At 41.6% G+C, this 16,232-nt stretch overlaps 1 protein-coding gene across 1 annotated transcript; it reads right to left on the bottom strand.

Moving 5' to 3' along the window:
* Positions 1 to 464: 464 nt before the first annotated feature.
* On the bottom strand, positions 465 to 16,087 carry LOC139575392 (ras-related protein Rab-11A). The gene is made up of 5 exons (XM_071400308.1): positions 15,900 to 16,087; positions 14,585 to 14,780; positions 9,463 to 9,656; positions 9,126 to 9,206; positions 465 to 9,000 (listed from the first exon to the last, which is right to left on the bottom strand). The coding sequence occupies exons 1-5, from the start codon at positions 15,937 to 15,939 to the stop codon at positions 8,864 to 8,866; spliced, it is 648 nt and encodes a 215-aa protein (XP_071256409.1). The 5' UTR covers positions 15,940 to 16,087; the 3' UTR covers positions 465 to 8,863.
* Between the last annotated feature and the right edge of the window lie 145 nt (positions 16,088 to 16,232).

Genomic DNA, 16,232 nt, shown 5'->3' with positions numbered 1-16,232 from the left:
GCATATATAACACTCAATACATGAAAGAATTGGCTTTAAGAATGATTACCTGCTGCATTCAAAATAACCAACCTACATTACTAGACTAAACCTCACTTGCATCATCCGTGTGGTATTGAGATAAACATGGTAATGCTTTCACTGATTGCACATAAAGGAAGATAGTTCCTACATGATTGAGTGCTTGCTTTGTTATCTAACTGATCTTGTGTCCTTTCTGCCATCCTGTGAACCCCGTTCATTGCTGCTCGCTGCTATTTTTCCGATTTCACATTTTCCTAAATGAAAAGCATTGAAGAAAATTGGAATTTCAGTGTAAATGACCCCAACCGTGCTGCTCGCCATGTATTCCTTGTCAGAAAATACTGTCCAATAATTTGTTACCAAATGAAATGTCCAATAAATGTTACCAAATTAAATGTTATTCTGCCTTTGTATGCAAATACCAACTAAGAGAGTTGAAATGTTTATGACTGGTGCGCTTTATTAATATGAATTGATAATTTAAGATTAAACAAAAACACAATTATACAATTGATCAATCTGTACAAAACACAAAAGCGTCCGTTTCGACTACCCCCCCACAAATATAATCCTCCAAATGCATTGAAATTACATCGTTTGACTTTCAAATGTTTTACAATGGAATTACAATCAGTTATAGTGACAGCATGTCATTATAGTTCGACAACAATCATGAACCAAAAACACAGTTCATTAAAAAACAATGGAGGTATATGAGAAGGCTTGAAATCATTTTTCAAACAAGGACAAAAACAATCACTTCTCTACACTTCCATAGACTGCTAGTTCGAAATGGTATCCTATATACCCTATCTAGTGCACTACTTTTGACCAGATCCCTATGGGCCCTGGTCAACAGTAGTGCACTAGACAGGGAATATGGTGCCCTAGTTGTGTGTTGACAGGCTGACAGTACCGTCTGTTAGATAACGCCATTGGTACTGTCAGATGGACTCACACACTCAATAGCTACCTACCTTTGCTTCTATACACACACACGCACACACACACGGGGCTCAAGCGCTATATTTCCATGGTTACAATACCACCATCACACACAGATACAGCTACAGTAGGAGTTCAACAGAACACTCTGAATTAGCCTGGAATCACAACTGATTTAGCTACAGTAGGAGTTCAACAGAACACTCTGAATTAGCCTGGAATCACAACTGATTTAGCTACAGTAGGAGTTCAACAGAACACTCTGAATTAGCCTGGAATCACAACTGATTTAGCTACATTTCACTGTTGTTTCAAATGGTGAGCGCAGCACTCGAGTCTGGTTTAACCAGGCTAACTCTGAAATATTAGTAATGTGATTTAGCAGGAACCTCCGTCCTACATCAGTGATAGAGCAGTGGAACTATAGATGGGTTGCCTGGCAACGTTACAACAATGATGTAAACTGATTTATGTTTTCAATAAACATTTAGAGACTAAATATAGTTTACATGTTGTCAATAATCCTATGATTCTAAGCCAACCCTGTCAGTTTCCTGCCTCTCGGTTGCACGCGCCAGGGTTGGCGTCAATTCCATTTCAATTTAGGAAAAGTAAACAATTCACCCAAAAAAAAAAATTTGAAAAGAGAATTTGAACTTCCTGAATTGACTGGAATTGAAATGGAATTCACCCCGACCCCGGCATCGGTTTTGTACGTAAACATCCCACCCGTATACAGGATATGTAGTGACATTAGTGCCACCAGGAATGTCATTTGAATTCAGAAATGTAATTTTAGTTCTATTTCTGGTGGTAGTAATATTAGCCTGGGTGCCAGTCTGTTTATGCTCTCTTCCCAACTCCATATGGAACTGTCATGTAAAACATGGTTTGGCTTGACAATGGACTGGGCAAAAACAAAAACAGATCTGAGACCAGGCTATAGTAATATCACTACATTAGAGGCAGATCTGAGACCAGGCTATAGTAATATCACTACATTAGAGACAGATCTGAGACCAGGCTATAGTAATATCACTACATTAGAGGCAGATCTGGGACCAGGCTATAGTAATATCACTACATTAGAGGCAGATCTGGGACCAGGTTATAGTAATATCACTACATTAGAGGCAGATCTGGGACCAGGCTATAGTAATATCACTACATTAGAGGCAGATCTGGGACCAGACTATAGTAATATCACTACATTAGAGGCAGATCTGAGACCAGGCTATAGTAATATCACTACATTAGAGGCAGATCTGGGACCAGGCTATAGTAATATCACTACATTAGAGGCAGATCTGGGACCAGGCTATAGTAATATCACTACATTAGAGGCAGATCTGGGACCAGGCTATAGTAATATCACTACATTAGAGGCAGATCTGGGACCAGACTATAGTAATATCACTACATTAGAGGCAGATCTGAGACCAGGCTATAGTAATATCACTACATTAGAGGCAGATCTGGGACCAGACTATAGTAATTAGAGACAGATCTGAGACCAGGCTATAGTAATAAGAGGCAGATCTGAGACCAGGCTATAGTAATATCAATACATTAGAGGCAGATCTGAGACCAGGCTATAGTAATTAGAGACAGATCTGAGACCAGGCTATAGTAATAAGAGGCAGATCTGAGACCAGGCTATAGTAATATCAATACATTAGAGGCAGATCTGAGACCAGGCTATAGTAATTAGAGACAGATCTGAGACCAGGCTATAGTAATAAGAGGCAGATCTGAGACCAGGCTATAGTAATATCAATACATTAGAGGCAGATCTGAGACCAGGCTATAGTAATTAGAGACAGATCTGAGACCAGGCTATAGTAATAAGAGGCAGATCTGAGACCAGGCTATAGTAATTAGAGACAGATCTGGGACCAGGCTATAGTAATAAGAGGCAGATCTGGGACCAGGCTATAGTAATTAGAGGCAGATCTGGGACCAGGCTATAGTAATAAGAGGCAGATCTGGGACCAGGCTATAGTAATAAGAGGCAGATCTGGGACCAGGCTATAGTAATAAGAGGCAGATCTGGGACCAGGCTATAGTAATTAGAGGCAGATCTGGGACCAGGCTATAGTAATAAGAGGCAGATCTGGGACCAGGCTATAGTAATAAGAGGCAGATCTGGGACCAGGCTATAGTAATTAGAGACAGATCTGGGACCAGGCTATAGTAATATCACTACATTAGAGGCAGATCTGGGACCAGGCTATAGTAATATCACTACATTAGAGACTCTATGGACGTGTTAAGCATGGCATCTAGCTGCAGCATCCAGGTGGGGATTAGCAGGTTACATTACACCTCTCATGGTTGGGTTTCAAGTCCATTTTAATGCAGTCAAACCAGGAAATACATTTCAGTTTACTTTCTGGATTGTCTGAACTGAAATGGAGCCCGACCGTGACATCTAACGGTTCTATCTTTAGTTAGCCTCACCGTGACATCTAACGGTTCTATCTTTAGTTAGCCTCACCGTTTACACCGTGACATCTAACGGTTCTATCTTTAGTTAGCCTCACCGTGACATCTAACGGTTCTATCTTTAGTTAGCCTCACCGTTTACACCGTGACATCTAACGGTTCTATCTTTAGTTAGCCTCACCGTTTACACCGTGACATCTAACGGTTCTATCTTTAGTTAGCCTCACCGTTTACACCGTGACATCTAACGGTTCTATCTTTAGTTAGCCTCACCGTTTACACCGTGACATCTAACGGTTCTATCTTTAGTTAGCCTCACCGTGACATCTAACGGTTCTATCTTTAGTTAGCCTCACCGTTTACACCGTGACATCTGACGGTTCTATCCTTAGTTAGCCTCACCGTTTACACCGTGACATCTAACGGTTCTATCTTTAGTTAGCCTCACCGTTTACACCGTGACATCTAACGGTTCTATCTTTAGTTAGCCTCACCGTTTACACCGTGACATCTAACGGTTCTATCTTTAGTTAGCCTCACCGTGACATCTAACGGTTCTATCTTTAGTTAGCCTCACCGTTTACACCGTGACATCTGACGGTTCTATCCTTAGTTAGCCTCACCGTTTACACCGTGACATCTAACGGTTCTATCTTTAGTTAGCCTCACCGTTTACACCGTGACATCTAACGGTTCTATCCTTAGTTAGCCTCACCGTTTACACACATCACTGTTCCTCTGCCTAAAGCAGGTGGCTTATAGAGAGAGAGGATATACATGAAGGGGTTTTAATATGGAACAAGCAGACCTCAGCAGAACAGATATATACTACTACTACTAATAATAATAATAATAACCTAGCTACATACGTAAGGCATAATAATAATGTTGGGACTATATTAATGAAGTAGAAAGCCATGTGTTGAAGTAAGAGGCAGCTTGGTGTAAACAGGCTTTAATGTGACGGACTGTGATAACACTGGACAACGTGATAAGAGCCAGACCAGATATGGGCAAAAAGTACATAACTGTGTCTAAAAAATACTTTTAAATACTTCATATTTGAGAAAAGACTGGGAAATAATTTAAAAGTATTTCCAAGTATTTTGAGGTGCGCGTGATTTAGCTTGGTGGGTTTGCACTTTTGGGACTATTCTGTTGGTCCCATTGAACAAGGCAAACAGAATCAGCTCAATTATTTATAAGTATTTGATGCAGGTCTGTCTGGTGATAGCTGGAGCTATATAGAGGGTGGTTGGCCGGTAAGTAGATACGTTCTATGGTAGATGGGAGGAGAGGTGGTTAGTTGACCAGTAGGAACGTTCTATGGTAGATGGGAGTAGAGGTGGTTAGTTGGCCAGTAGGAACGTTCTATGGTAGATGGGAGTAGAGGTGGTTAGTTGACCAGTAGGAACGTTCTATGGTAGATGGGAGTAGAGGTGGTTAGTTGACCAGTAGGAACGTTCTATGGTAGATGGGAGTAGAGGTGGTTAGTTGACCAGTAGGAACGTTCTATGGTAGATGGGAGTAGAGGTGGTTAGTTGACCAGTAGGAACGCGTTATGGTAGATGGGAGTAGAGGTGGTTAGTTGACCAGTAGGAACGTTCTATGGTAGATGGGAGTAGAGGTGGTTAGTTGGCCAGTAGGAACGTTCTATGGTAGATGGGAGTAGAGGTGGTTAGTTGACCAGTAGGAACGCGTTATGGTAGATGGGAGTAGAGGTGGTTAGTTGACCATTAGGAACGCGTTATGGTAGATGGGAGTAGAGGTGGTTAGTTGACCAGTAGGAACGTTCTATGGTAGATGGGAGTAGAGGTGGTTAGTTGACCAGTAGGAAACGTTCTATGGTAGATGGGAGTAGAGGTGGTTAGTTGACCAGTAGGAACATTCTATGGTAGATGGGAGTAGAGGTGGTTAGTTGAGTTATTGGATTTTAATGAGTGCTAGAGGGAGGCACTGAGAGTGAACAGCAGCTAACCTAAATAATGTGACCCAGTATATGGATGTCACCCTATTCCCTATCTAGTGCACTACTTTAGAATACGGTGACATTTGGTACAAAGATCCAATCTATGTATTTAAAACATGATGTTTTACTAACAGATGCTTCTTGACATGAATGCAAACTGATAGACATTCTGATTATGAACACATAACTAGACCAGCAATACAAGGCTAGAATAGCAGCCTGATTATGAACACATAACTAGACCAGTAATACAAGGCTAGAATACCAGCCTGATTCCTATTGAATTGTCTCTGTCAGCAACTAATTTCATGACATAACTTTTTTTCCCCCCACAGTTTGATATTTCGTCAAATAAAATATGTCAATTAATATTCTCTGGTATCGGACTGTCGCTGCATAGAATATAGTATAGCATCACATTTACACTAGATGTAGTATACATGCATATTCAAGAGAAGTTATTACTTGAAGAGAAATACCTAGAATGTGTTGGTTACATATTTTATATGTTTAATGTTGTTTACATATTTCTGCTTGACTCATCTCATATGTATATACTGTATTCTATTCTACTGTATTCTAGTCTGTGCCACTCTGACATCGCTCGTCCTAATATTTTATATATTTCTTAATTCCATTCTTTTACTTTTAAATGGTGTGTATCGTTGTGAATTGTTAGATATTATTGCACTGTTGCACAAAGCATTTCACTACAACCGCAATAACATCTGCTATACCTGTGTTTGTGACAAATAAAATGTGATTTGACTTGATTTGAGTTGTTTGGGCCAGAACACGACAGCGGGTATCATTATTCTGTAGTTTGATCATGTTGAAAATAGGAACCTGATGTGTAATTTGACTGACTAATGCTATTTCAAGTCACAAAGTAAAAACAGAAATACCTTATTCTCTCCCATGTTTTTCAATGAGGAAAATGTGCAATTGGAATTAGGTGTATTTCCTGAATTGAAATGGAATGAAGTCCCTGACTGACTATAATGCTAGTCACTTCCTGTTACGGACATCTCCGACGATGTTTTTAAAGACGTCTGTAACTATGTACGCTCAATTTATCCAAGAGAGTTCAGAAATGTTTAATGGACAAACTTCTATATTATTTCACCACGGTCACCGTCTAGCCAACTGCACGCTCTGGGCAATGGTAGTGTTTCACATTCAGTCAGGGAGTTACGATAACTCAGTGATAAATTCAGTCAGAGAGTTACGATAACTCAGTGATAAATTCAGTCAGAGAGTTACGATAACTCAGTGATAAATTCAGTCAGAGAGTTACGATAACTCAGTGATAAATTCAGTCAGAGAGTTACGATAACTCAGTGATAAATTCAGTCAGAGAGTACTGATAACTCAGTGATAAATTCAGTCAGAGAGTTACGATAACTCAGTGATAAATTCAGTCAGAGAGTTACGATAACTCAGTGATAAATTCAGTCAGAGAGTTACGATAACTCAGTGATAAATTCAGTCAGAGAGTTACGATAACTCAGTGATAAATTCAGTCAGAGAGTTACGATAACTCAGTGATAAATTCAGTCAGAGAGTTACGATAACTCAGTGATAAATTCAGTCAGAGAGTTACGATAACTCAGTGATAAATTCAGTCAGAGAGTTACGATAACTCAGTGATAAATTCAGTCAGAGAGTACTGATAACTCAGTGATAAATTCAGTCAGAGAGTTACGATAACTCAGTGATAAATTCAGTCAGAGAGTTACGATAACTCAGTGATAAATTCAGTCAGAGAGTTACGATAACTCAGTGATAAATTCAGTCAGAGAGTTACGATAACTCAGTGATAAATTCAGTCAGAGAGTTACGATAACTCAGTGATAAATTCAGTCAGAGAGTACTGATAACTCAGTGATAAATTCAGTCAGAGAGTTACGATAACTCAGTGATAAATTCAGTCAGAGAGTTACGATAACTCAGTGATAAATTCAGTCAGAGAGTTACGATAACTCAGTGATAAATTCAGTCAGAGAGTTACGATAACTCAGTGATAAATTCAGTCAGAGAGTTACGATAACTCAGTGATAAATTCAGTCAGAGAGTACTGATAACTCAGTCATCTTTTAAACCAAGATAAAAAAAACATGCGAGGTAGCAAAGCGGTGACATCATCATCATCCTAACATGCTAAGCTGACCTGCCACAGACTGACTGTAAACAAAGTGACGAATACCGTGTCCCAAATGGAACCCTATGGGCCCTGGTCACAAGTAGTGCACTATATATGGTAGGGCATAGGGTTCCATTCGGGACACGTTTAAAAAGTGTTTTTACAAAGCTGTTGTTCCTCTACGTGTTAGGTACTTTGATGCCTGCCCTGTCTGTCCATTGGCATGGTTGAAGCCATCCGCAAACAGATCTAATGCACAAGTCTTTACTTAAGCTATTTACAGCAATCGGATCAATTGTCAAACTCCACCTATCGCAATGGACCAGGGAGCATACATTCTATCTAGAACACTGTGCTTCATACATCCACATGTTTGGAAAAACCTACCGTTGTCAAACATTACATTGTACTAAAGAGAGAGGGAGGGAGCGAGGCTAACTGGTGGGAGGGGGTCGTAGACAGATACACATCAGAGCATTCTCAGTGTGCTTTAAATACATACACATTAGTAGGAAATATGATACAATATTTGAAGAAAAAAAAACGTTTAAAAAAAGACAGGTAAAAAAAATCAAGGAACACACAAAATGGAAGTCATAAATTGAAGAAAATGAAGAGAAAAAAAATGAAATAAATCACATGAATATATTAAGACATTTCTGTGTAAGACATGTCAGCGCTTCAACAGTATTAAATCTAAGTGAGAAATATAAATGCCTTCCTGTCTGAAAAGGCTCAGCTGGGGAACACACTACTCCAGACACTGACTAGGCTTCTCAGATCATGATCAGTAGGGAGGGAGAGGAGGGAGCGAGGAAGAGGAGGGAGGGAGTGGAGGAGAGAGGAAGAGGAGGGAGGGAGAGGAGGGAGTGGGGGAGAGGATGAAGGAGAGATGGAGAGGAGGAGGGAGGGGGAGGGAGAGGAGGAGGGAGGGAGAGGGGGAGGGAGTGGGGGAGAGAATGGAGGAGGGGACTACTCCTATGAGACTGAGTAAGTGGGTGCATCCGGTTTACCTCACCCTGAGAGCCGGGTGGGCCAAATTCACACATTTGAGAGACCATTTAATTGGTTCTAAAGTGAAATCTCCACCCAACCGGGTTCACCGGGCGAGCTAAAACAAGATGGGGGTACAGGGTATATGAGGGGGTAAAGGTGGGGGTACAGGGTAAAGGTGGGGGTACAGGGTATATGAGGGGGTAAAGGTGGGGGTACAGGGTAAAGGTGGGGGTACAGGGTATATGAGGGGGTAGAGGTGGGGGTACAGGGTATATGAGGGGGTAGAGGTGGGGGTACAGGGTATATGAGGGGGTAGAGGTGTAGTGGTAATGTGGGCGGGGCTAGATGTTCTGACAGCACTGCATCTTTGGTTTGTTCTCAGTGGGCTGCACCTGGATGTTGACCACATTGTTGCTAGGAGACATGTCGCTCTCCTGACGCTCTGACATCTGCTTCTGAGAGACGATACGATAGATTTCTGATGGAGGGGAGAGGGAGAAAGAAAGGGAGGGAGACAGAAGATTGGATATGACAGTCTGTCTTGCCAAGATAGCAGATGAAATCAACAGGTGTGACAGAAAAAAGAATATGACACACACACACCTGTCAGAATGGTCTGGAAAGCCGTTTCAACGTTGGTGGAATCCAGGGCTGACGTCTCGAGGAAAGACAAACCGTTTTTCTCTGAGGGAACAAAAACAACGTAAGAAAATAAGTTAGAGGCTGTACCAGTTATGGAACAGAGACTGTACCAGTTATGGAACAGAGACTGTACCAGTCATGGAACATTCCACAGGAATGAATGCAAGCATAAAAAGTGACATTAAAACATACATTTTTGTGAGACTGCAGCATCATAAATGAAGGAAAGTAGAACACAGAAATGTATGCAGCTTGTTCAGCGTCTGACACCAGTTCAGAACGGCGAGGCGTCTCTAACCTGCGAACGCCCGGGCCTCGTCGGTGGGCACGGCCCGGAGGTGGCGCAGGTCGCTCTTGTTGCCGACCAGCATGATGACGATGTTGGTGTCTGCATGGTCTCTCAGCTCTTTCAACCACCGCTCCACATTTTCATAGGTCAGGTGCTTGGCGATGTCATAGACCAACAGGGCCCCCACCGCGCCTCTGTAGTACCTGCACCATGACATCATCAACAGTGGACAAAGAGGCATGGTCAAATTTGATCAATAAAAGCCAGCGTACCATTATAGTCCTTTTAACAACAGGGCACAATGAGCTTTACAGTACCCCGGTCTAGACCCTCAATGAGCTTTACAGTACCCCGGCCTAGATCCTCAATGAGCTTTACAGTACCCCGGTCTAGACCCTCAATGAGCTTTACAGTACCCCGGTCTAGATCCTCAATGAGCTTTACAGTACCCCGGTCTAGACCCTCAATGAGCTTTACAGTACCCCGGTCTAGACCCTCAATGAGCTTTACAGTACCCCGGTCTAGACCCTCAGAGATTTACAGTACCCCGGTCTAGACCCTCAATGAGCTTTACAGTACCCCGGCCTAGACCCTCAATGAGCTTTACAGACCCCCGGTCTAGACCCTCAATGAGCTTTACAGTACCCCGGTCTAGACCCTCAATGAGCTTTACAGTACCCCGGTCTAGACCCTCAATGAGCTTTACAGTACCCCGGTCTAGACCCTCAATGAGCTTTACAGTACCCCGGTCTAGACCCTCAATGAGCTTTACAGTACCCCGGTCTAGATCCTCAGAGCTTTACAGTACCCCGGTCTAGACCCTCAATGAGCTTTACAGTACCCCGGTCTAGACCCTCAATGAGCTTTACAGTACCTCAGTCTAGACCCTCAGAGAGCAAGCAAAAGCACAGTGGCAAAAACTCCTATCCTCCTACTCCTATCCACTAAGACATGATAGTACTGTGTCTGACTGGACTCCTATCCACTAGGACATGATAGTACTGTGTCTGAATGAACTCCTATCCACTAGGACACGATAGTACTGTGTCTGAATGAACTCATATCCACTAGGACATGATAGTACTGTGTCTGACTGGACTCCTATCCACTAGGACATGATAGTACTGTGTCTGACTGGACTCCTATCCACTAGGACATGATAGTACTGTGTCTGACTGGACTCCTATCCACTAGGACATGATAGTACTGTGTCTGACTGGACTCCTATCCACTAGGACATGATAGTACTGTGTCTGACTGGACTCCTATCCACTAGGACATGATAGTACTGTGTCTGACTGGACTCCTATCCACTAGGACACGATAGTACTGTGTCTGACTGGACTCCTATCCACTAGGACACGATAGTACTGTGTCTGACTGGACTCCTATCCACTAGGACACGATAGTACTGTGTCTGACTGGACTCCTATCCACTAGGACACGATAGTACTGTGTCTGACTGAACTCCTATCCACTAGGACACGATAGTACTGTGTCTGACTGGACTCCTATCCACTAGGACATGATAGTACTGTGTCTGAATTAACTCCTATCCACTAGGACATGATAGTACTGTGTCTGACTGGACTCCTATCCACTAGGACACGATAGTACTGTGTCTGACTGGACTCCTATCCACTAGGACACGATAGTACTGTGTCTGACTGGACTCCTATCCACTAGGACATGATAGTACTGTGTCTGACTGGACTCCTATCCACTAGGACACGATAGTACTGTGTCTTTGGCTAGGGGGCTGAGTTCGCACACATCACCAGAGTTGAATCCTTCTGAGATCAATGTGCATTAACCAATAGAGAGAGAGAGACAGTAACCTCTGAGCTCTTTCCCATGATACACGAGGAGGACACTGAGGGAAAGACGACCGTTAGGGATTAGGCCTACTATATTCAGAGTTCTGATGTAAAACACCTATCCTCCCTCTCCACTTCTCCAGGAAGCAGTTTGTCCATGAAATCTCCATCATTATGATCTAAAAGGCAGAACTCTCTCCTCCTCTGAGACACTTGATACCTTAAGTCCCCGACTGTGTTCATACTGACTCTGAAATATCCTCCCTGCTTCCACAACAGCACCAAACATACATTGAGCACAGGACAGACAGGCGCACAGGATACAGTAACGAGTCTCAGTGGGATTACAGGATACAGTAATGAGTCTCAGTGGGATTACAGGATACAGTAATGAGTCTCAGTGGGATTACAGGATACAGTAATGAGTCTCAGTGGGATTACAGGATACAGTAACGAGTCTCAGTGGGATTACAGGATACAGTAATGAGTCTCAGTGGGATTACAGGATACAGTAATGAGTCTCAGTGGGATTACAGGATACAGTAATGAGTCTCAGTGGGATTACAGTAGAACACAACGGTTTTAGCTACTTTTACATAGTGAAAGGAACTCTCAATTATGAGCTCAATTGCAACTATTTTAAAAACATATATGTTTGATACGGCTTTGAGATACGGAGGGCGTGAAATGCACATTGGCCATTGTGAGTGCATAGGCCATATTGGACGGTAGGCTACAACTGCAATGTTTTTTTTACATTAAATGTACTGTTAGATTAATACACGGCTACTATAAATTGGTTGTTATCTTTAGAGTTAGTGATCTAGCTAAAGGTGTTTTGAGTTTCCACTTCCTCAGGTGGTGAATTCGCCCAAAATAAATCCTCCTATGATATTAGAACACATAGAGGTGCAGGTAATTTCATCTCTATTGAACACCCCCTGCCGGCATATCTCCCACTCTGGGGCTAAGCTTCTCATCATACATACATATACATACATACATACATACATACATACATACATACTGTACATGCATGCATACATACATACATACATACATACATACATACATACATACATACATACATACATACATACTGTACATACATACATACATACATACTGTACATACATACATACATACATACATACATACATACATACATACATACATACAGTGCCTTCAGAAGGTATTCATACCCATTGACTTATTCCACATTTTGTTGGATACAAAATTGATACAATGTATGTTTTTTCCCCTCACCCATCTACACACAATACCCCAATAATGACAAAGTGAAAACATGTTTGTTGAAATTTTTGCAAATGTATTGAAAATGAAATACAGAAATATCTAATTTACATAAGTATTTACACCCCTGAGTCAGTAGATGTTAGAATCATCTTTGGCAGTGATTTACAGCTGTGAGTATTGAGATGAGGTAGTCATTCAAAAATCATGTTACACTCGATTATTGCACAGAGTGAGTCCATTCAACTAATGTGATTTGTTAAACCCATTTTTACTCCTGAACTTGCTTAAGCTTGCTATAACAAAGGAGTTGAATACTTATTGACTCAAGGCATTTCAGCTTATATGTTCTTTACTTATTTGTAAAATGTTCTAAAAACATAATTCCACTTTGACATTATGGGATATTGTGTGTAGGCCAGTAACACAAAACATCTCATGGTAATCCATTTTAAACCCAGGCTGTAACACAACAACATGTGGGAAAAGTTAAGGGGTGTGAATACTTTCTGAAGACCCTGGAGAGTTTATATTCACCTACAGCTGCACAGGTCACATGATGGTAGAAATGGTTTCAAATGGATTTCAGTTTTCCTTCATTTAAATCACCGGCCACTAGGATCGCCGCCTCTAGATTTAGGCTCTATACAGCTCGTTGAGTGCGGTCTTAGTGCCAGTATCAGATTGTGGTCGTAAATAGACAGCATACCATGCCCTGACGCCACGCCCTGACGCCACGCCCTGACGCCACGCCCTGACGCCACGACGTCCTAATACAATGTCCCAATGCAACGTCCTAATACAATGTCCTGATGCAATGTCCTGATGCAATGCCCTGATGCAACGTCCTAATGCAACGCCCTGATGCAACGCCCTAATGCAACGTCCTAACGCAACGTCCTAACGCAACGTCCTAACGCAATGTCCTAACGCAATGTCCTAATGCAACGTCCTAATACAACGTCCTAATGCAACGTCCTAATGCAACGTCCTAATACAATGTCCTAATGCAACGTCCTAATGCAACGTCCTAATGCAACGTCCTAATACAACGTCCTAATACAATGTCCTAATACAATGTCCTAATACAATGTCCTAATACAATGTCCTAATGCAACGTCCTAATGCAACGTCCTAACACAATGTCCTAATACAATGTCCTAATGCAACGTCCTAATACAATGTCCTAATACAATGTCCTAATACAATGTCCTAATACAATGCCCTAATACAATGTCCTAATGCAATCAGTGCTCAAATCTCAGGCAGCTGAACAGTGAAATGGACAATTATTGTTTTAGGAAAGTAAAAACCAATAGGCTATAAAGTTCTGCATATGCTACACATCGAAACACAAGGAACAGTGTTTTGTAATTAGTTACAGGCTGTTTTTAAGGACATGTAAATGAGGCTCATTTGGCCAACATTCCTCGTTTATTGATGGAGCTGGCTGCGTTGGTGTAAATGGAATATATTACATGACTAAGTGGGTCTAATAAATGGAATATATTACATGACTAAGTGGGTCTAATAAATGGAATATATTACATGACTAAGTGGCATCCGCTAAATGGAATATATTACATGACTGTAAGTGGAGTCTGCTAAATGGAATATATTACATGACTGTAAGTGGAGTCTGCTGAATGGAATATATTACATGACTGTAAGTGGAGTCTGCTAAATGGAATATATTACATGACTGTAAGTGGAGTCTGCTAAATGGAATATATTACATGACTGTAAGTGGAGTCTGCTAAATGGAATATATTACATGACTGTAAGTGGAGTCTGCTAAATGTAATATATTACATGACTGTAAGTGGAGTCTGCTAAATGTAATATATTACATATGGATGACAGGTAAATTTCTCAAAGGTTCAATAAATAAAATTATTCCCGGTCACTTGTCCAGCGCCAAGTCTTCCTATTGTAAACTCTGGTACAGATCTAGGATCAGCTTACCTTCCCCAATCCTAACGTTAACCATTAGTGGGGGGAAATGCTAAACTGACCCCAGATCAGCATCTAGGGGCAACTGTACCCTCCAGCATACTCACGCTGAGGTGATAGCCCGGTAGCGCTCCTGTCCTGCCGTGTCCCAGATCTGAGCCTTCACCGTTTTCCCATCCACCTGGATACTGCGGGTGGCAAACTCCACTCCAATGGTGCTCTTACTCTCCAGGTTAAACTCATTCCGGGTGAAACGAGAGAGCAGGTTGCTCTTGCCCACACCCGAGTCTCCTATCAGAACCACTGGAACACAACATTAATGGCTGATGGACTCAATTCAATACAAATCTTTATTGACCCCAAAAGGTCAGGGCCGGATTACACACACTTTAATTTTTCTCTGTCTCATGGGCCCCTACGGTTTTGGCCCCCAGTGCTTCAACCCATGCAACCTCCTGCATTAATCAGGCCCTACCAAAAGGTCAATGTGTAGCAATTACATGGGGATATGACATAGTTACATCACGTGTAGCTACATAGACAAGATTCCATCACATAAAATATCTGACCACCACCATTCACTTTTGCAGTGACACGGTCAAACATGTGTAGCTAACGTTAATTCTTAGTCTATCATCCACAGTGGAGTGTAGCTAACGTTAATTCTTAGTCTATCAGCCACAGTGGAGTGTAGCTAACGTTAATTCTTAGTCTATCATCCACAGTGGAGTGTAGCTAACGTTAATTCTTAGTCTATCATCCACAGTGGAGTGTAGCTAACGTTAATTCTTAGTCTATCATCCACAGTGGAGTGTAGCTAACGTTAATTCTTAGTCTATCATCCACAGTGGTGTGTAGCTAACGTTAATTCTTAGTCTTAGGCTTTTTATGTTAAATCAACTTCAAATAGAAAACAACAAAACAGATAGCCACAACACGTGACATCTGTGAAATTTAGATTAAACAGCACAGAGGGGAAAAAAACAGGAAAGGGAGATTTGTAACGTCACATTATTTATCTACGGATGAATGTAGCTAGATAATAACCAATGTTCGTTGCATGTAGCTAAGCTAACCAGCTGGCTAGCTAAACTAGCAATCTAGCTATCTCGGGACACCCCGACGTCACTTAATCATACAAAAGTCAGCATTGTTTAGAAACAGCTGCTAACGTACTAACGGTAGGCGTTTGCGTAGCTAACGTTGCAATCCAACTGCTTCACAATTTATGTTCATAATTTATCATCAATATGTAGTTTTCGTTATATAAAACAAATAATGTGTCAGTGCTATTCACACACCTATATCATACTTCACAGACACAAATTGAAAGGTTTGACTGTTAACGTTAGCTAAACAGCTGCCTAGCTAACGTTAGCTACCTAGCTAGCTTTGATATCGAGAATCATGCTGTAATGTTACCTTTAAACAGATAATCGTATTCATCATCTCTGGTTCCCATTTTGTAAAAGATATGAGTATTTCGTTTGTATAAGCTGTTTAAAATGCGACGATTTAGCAAATAGATTTTGAAACACTCCGTTAGCTAACGGCGACGCGTCTGTTTTCAGACTGACACTTCCGGGATTTTGTTGTGACGTTGTCTAGCTAAGGGAGGGGGAGAAACAAAAAGGCCGATATTCCTTGTTACGATATGAATTGCAGGCACTTCAAATAAAAATGCACCAGTGAAGTAGTACTCCGCCACAGAAAATAACCACTACAGTGCAGTGGTATTCTTATTACATAGATAAC

Source organism: Salvelinus alpinus, chromosome 5, assembly GCF_045679555.1.
Source record: "Salvelinus alpinus chromosome 5, SLU_Salpinus.1, whole genome shotgun sequence".
NCBI lineage: Eukaryota > Metazoa > Chordata > Actinopteri > Salmoniformes > Salmonidae > Salvelinus > Salvelinus alpinus.
Note: the sequence above shows the minus strand (reverse complement) of the source record. Positions and strands in the feature narration are given on the sequence as shown.

Coding starts and splice junctions, on each gene's coding strand:
- LOC139575392 (XM_071400308.1), bottom strand. CDS start 15,939: ATGGGAACCAGAGATGATGAATACGATTATCTGTTTAAAG. Junction 14,781..15,899: donor ATACGATTATCTGTTTAAAG/GTAACATTACAG, acceptor GTTGTGTTCCAG/TGGTTCTGATAGGAGACTCG. Junction 9,207..9,462: donor CGAGGCCCGGGCGTTCGCAG/GTTAGAGACGCC, acceptor TTGTTCCCTCAG/AGAAAAACGGTTTGTCTTTC.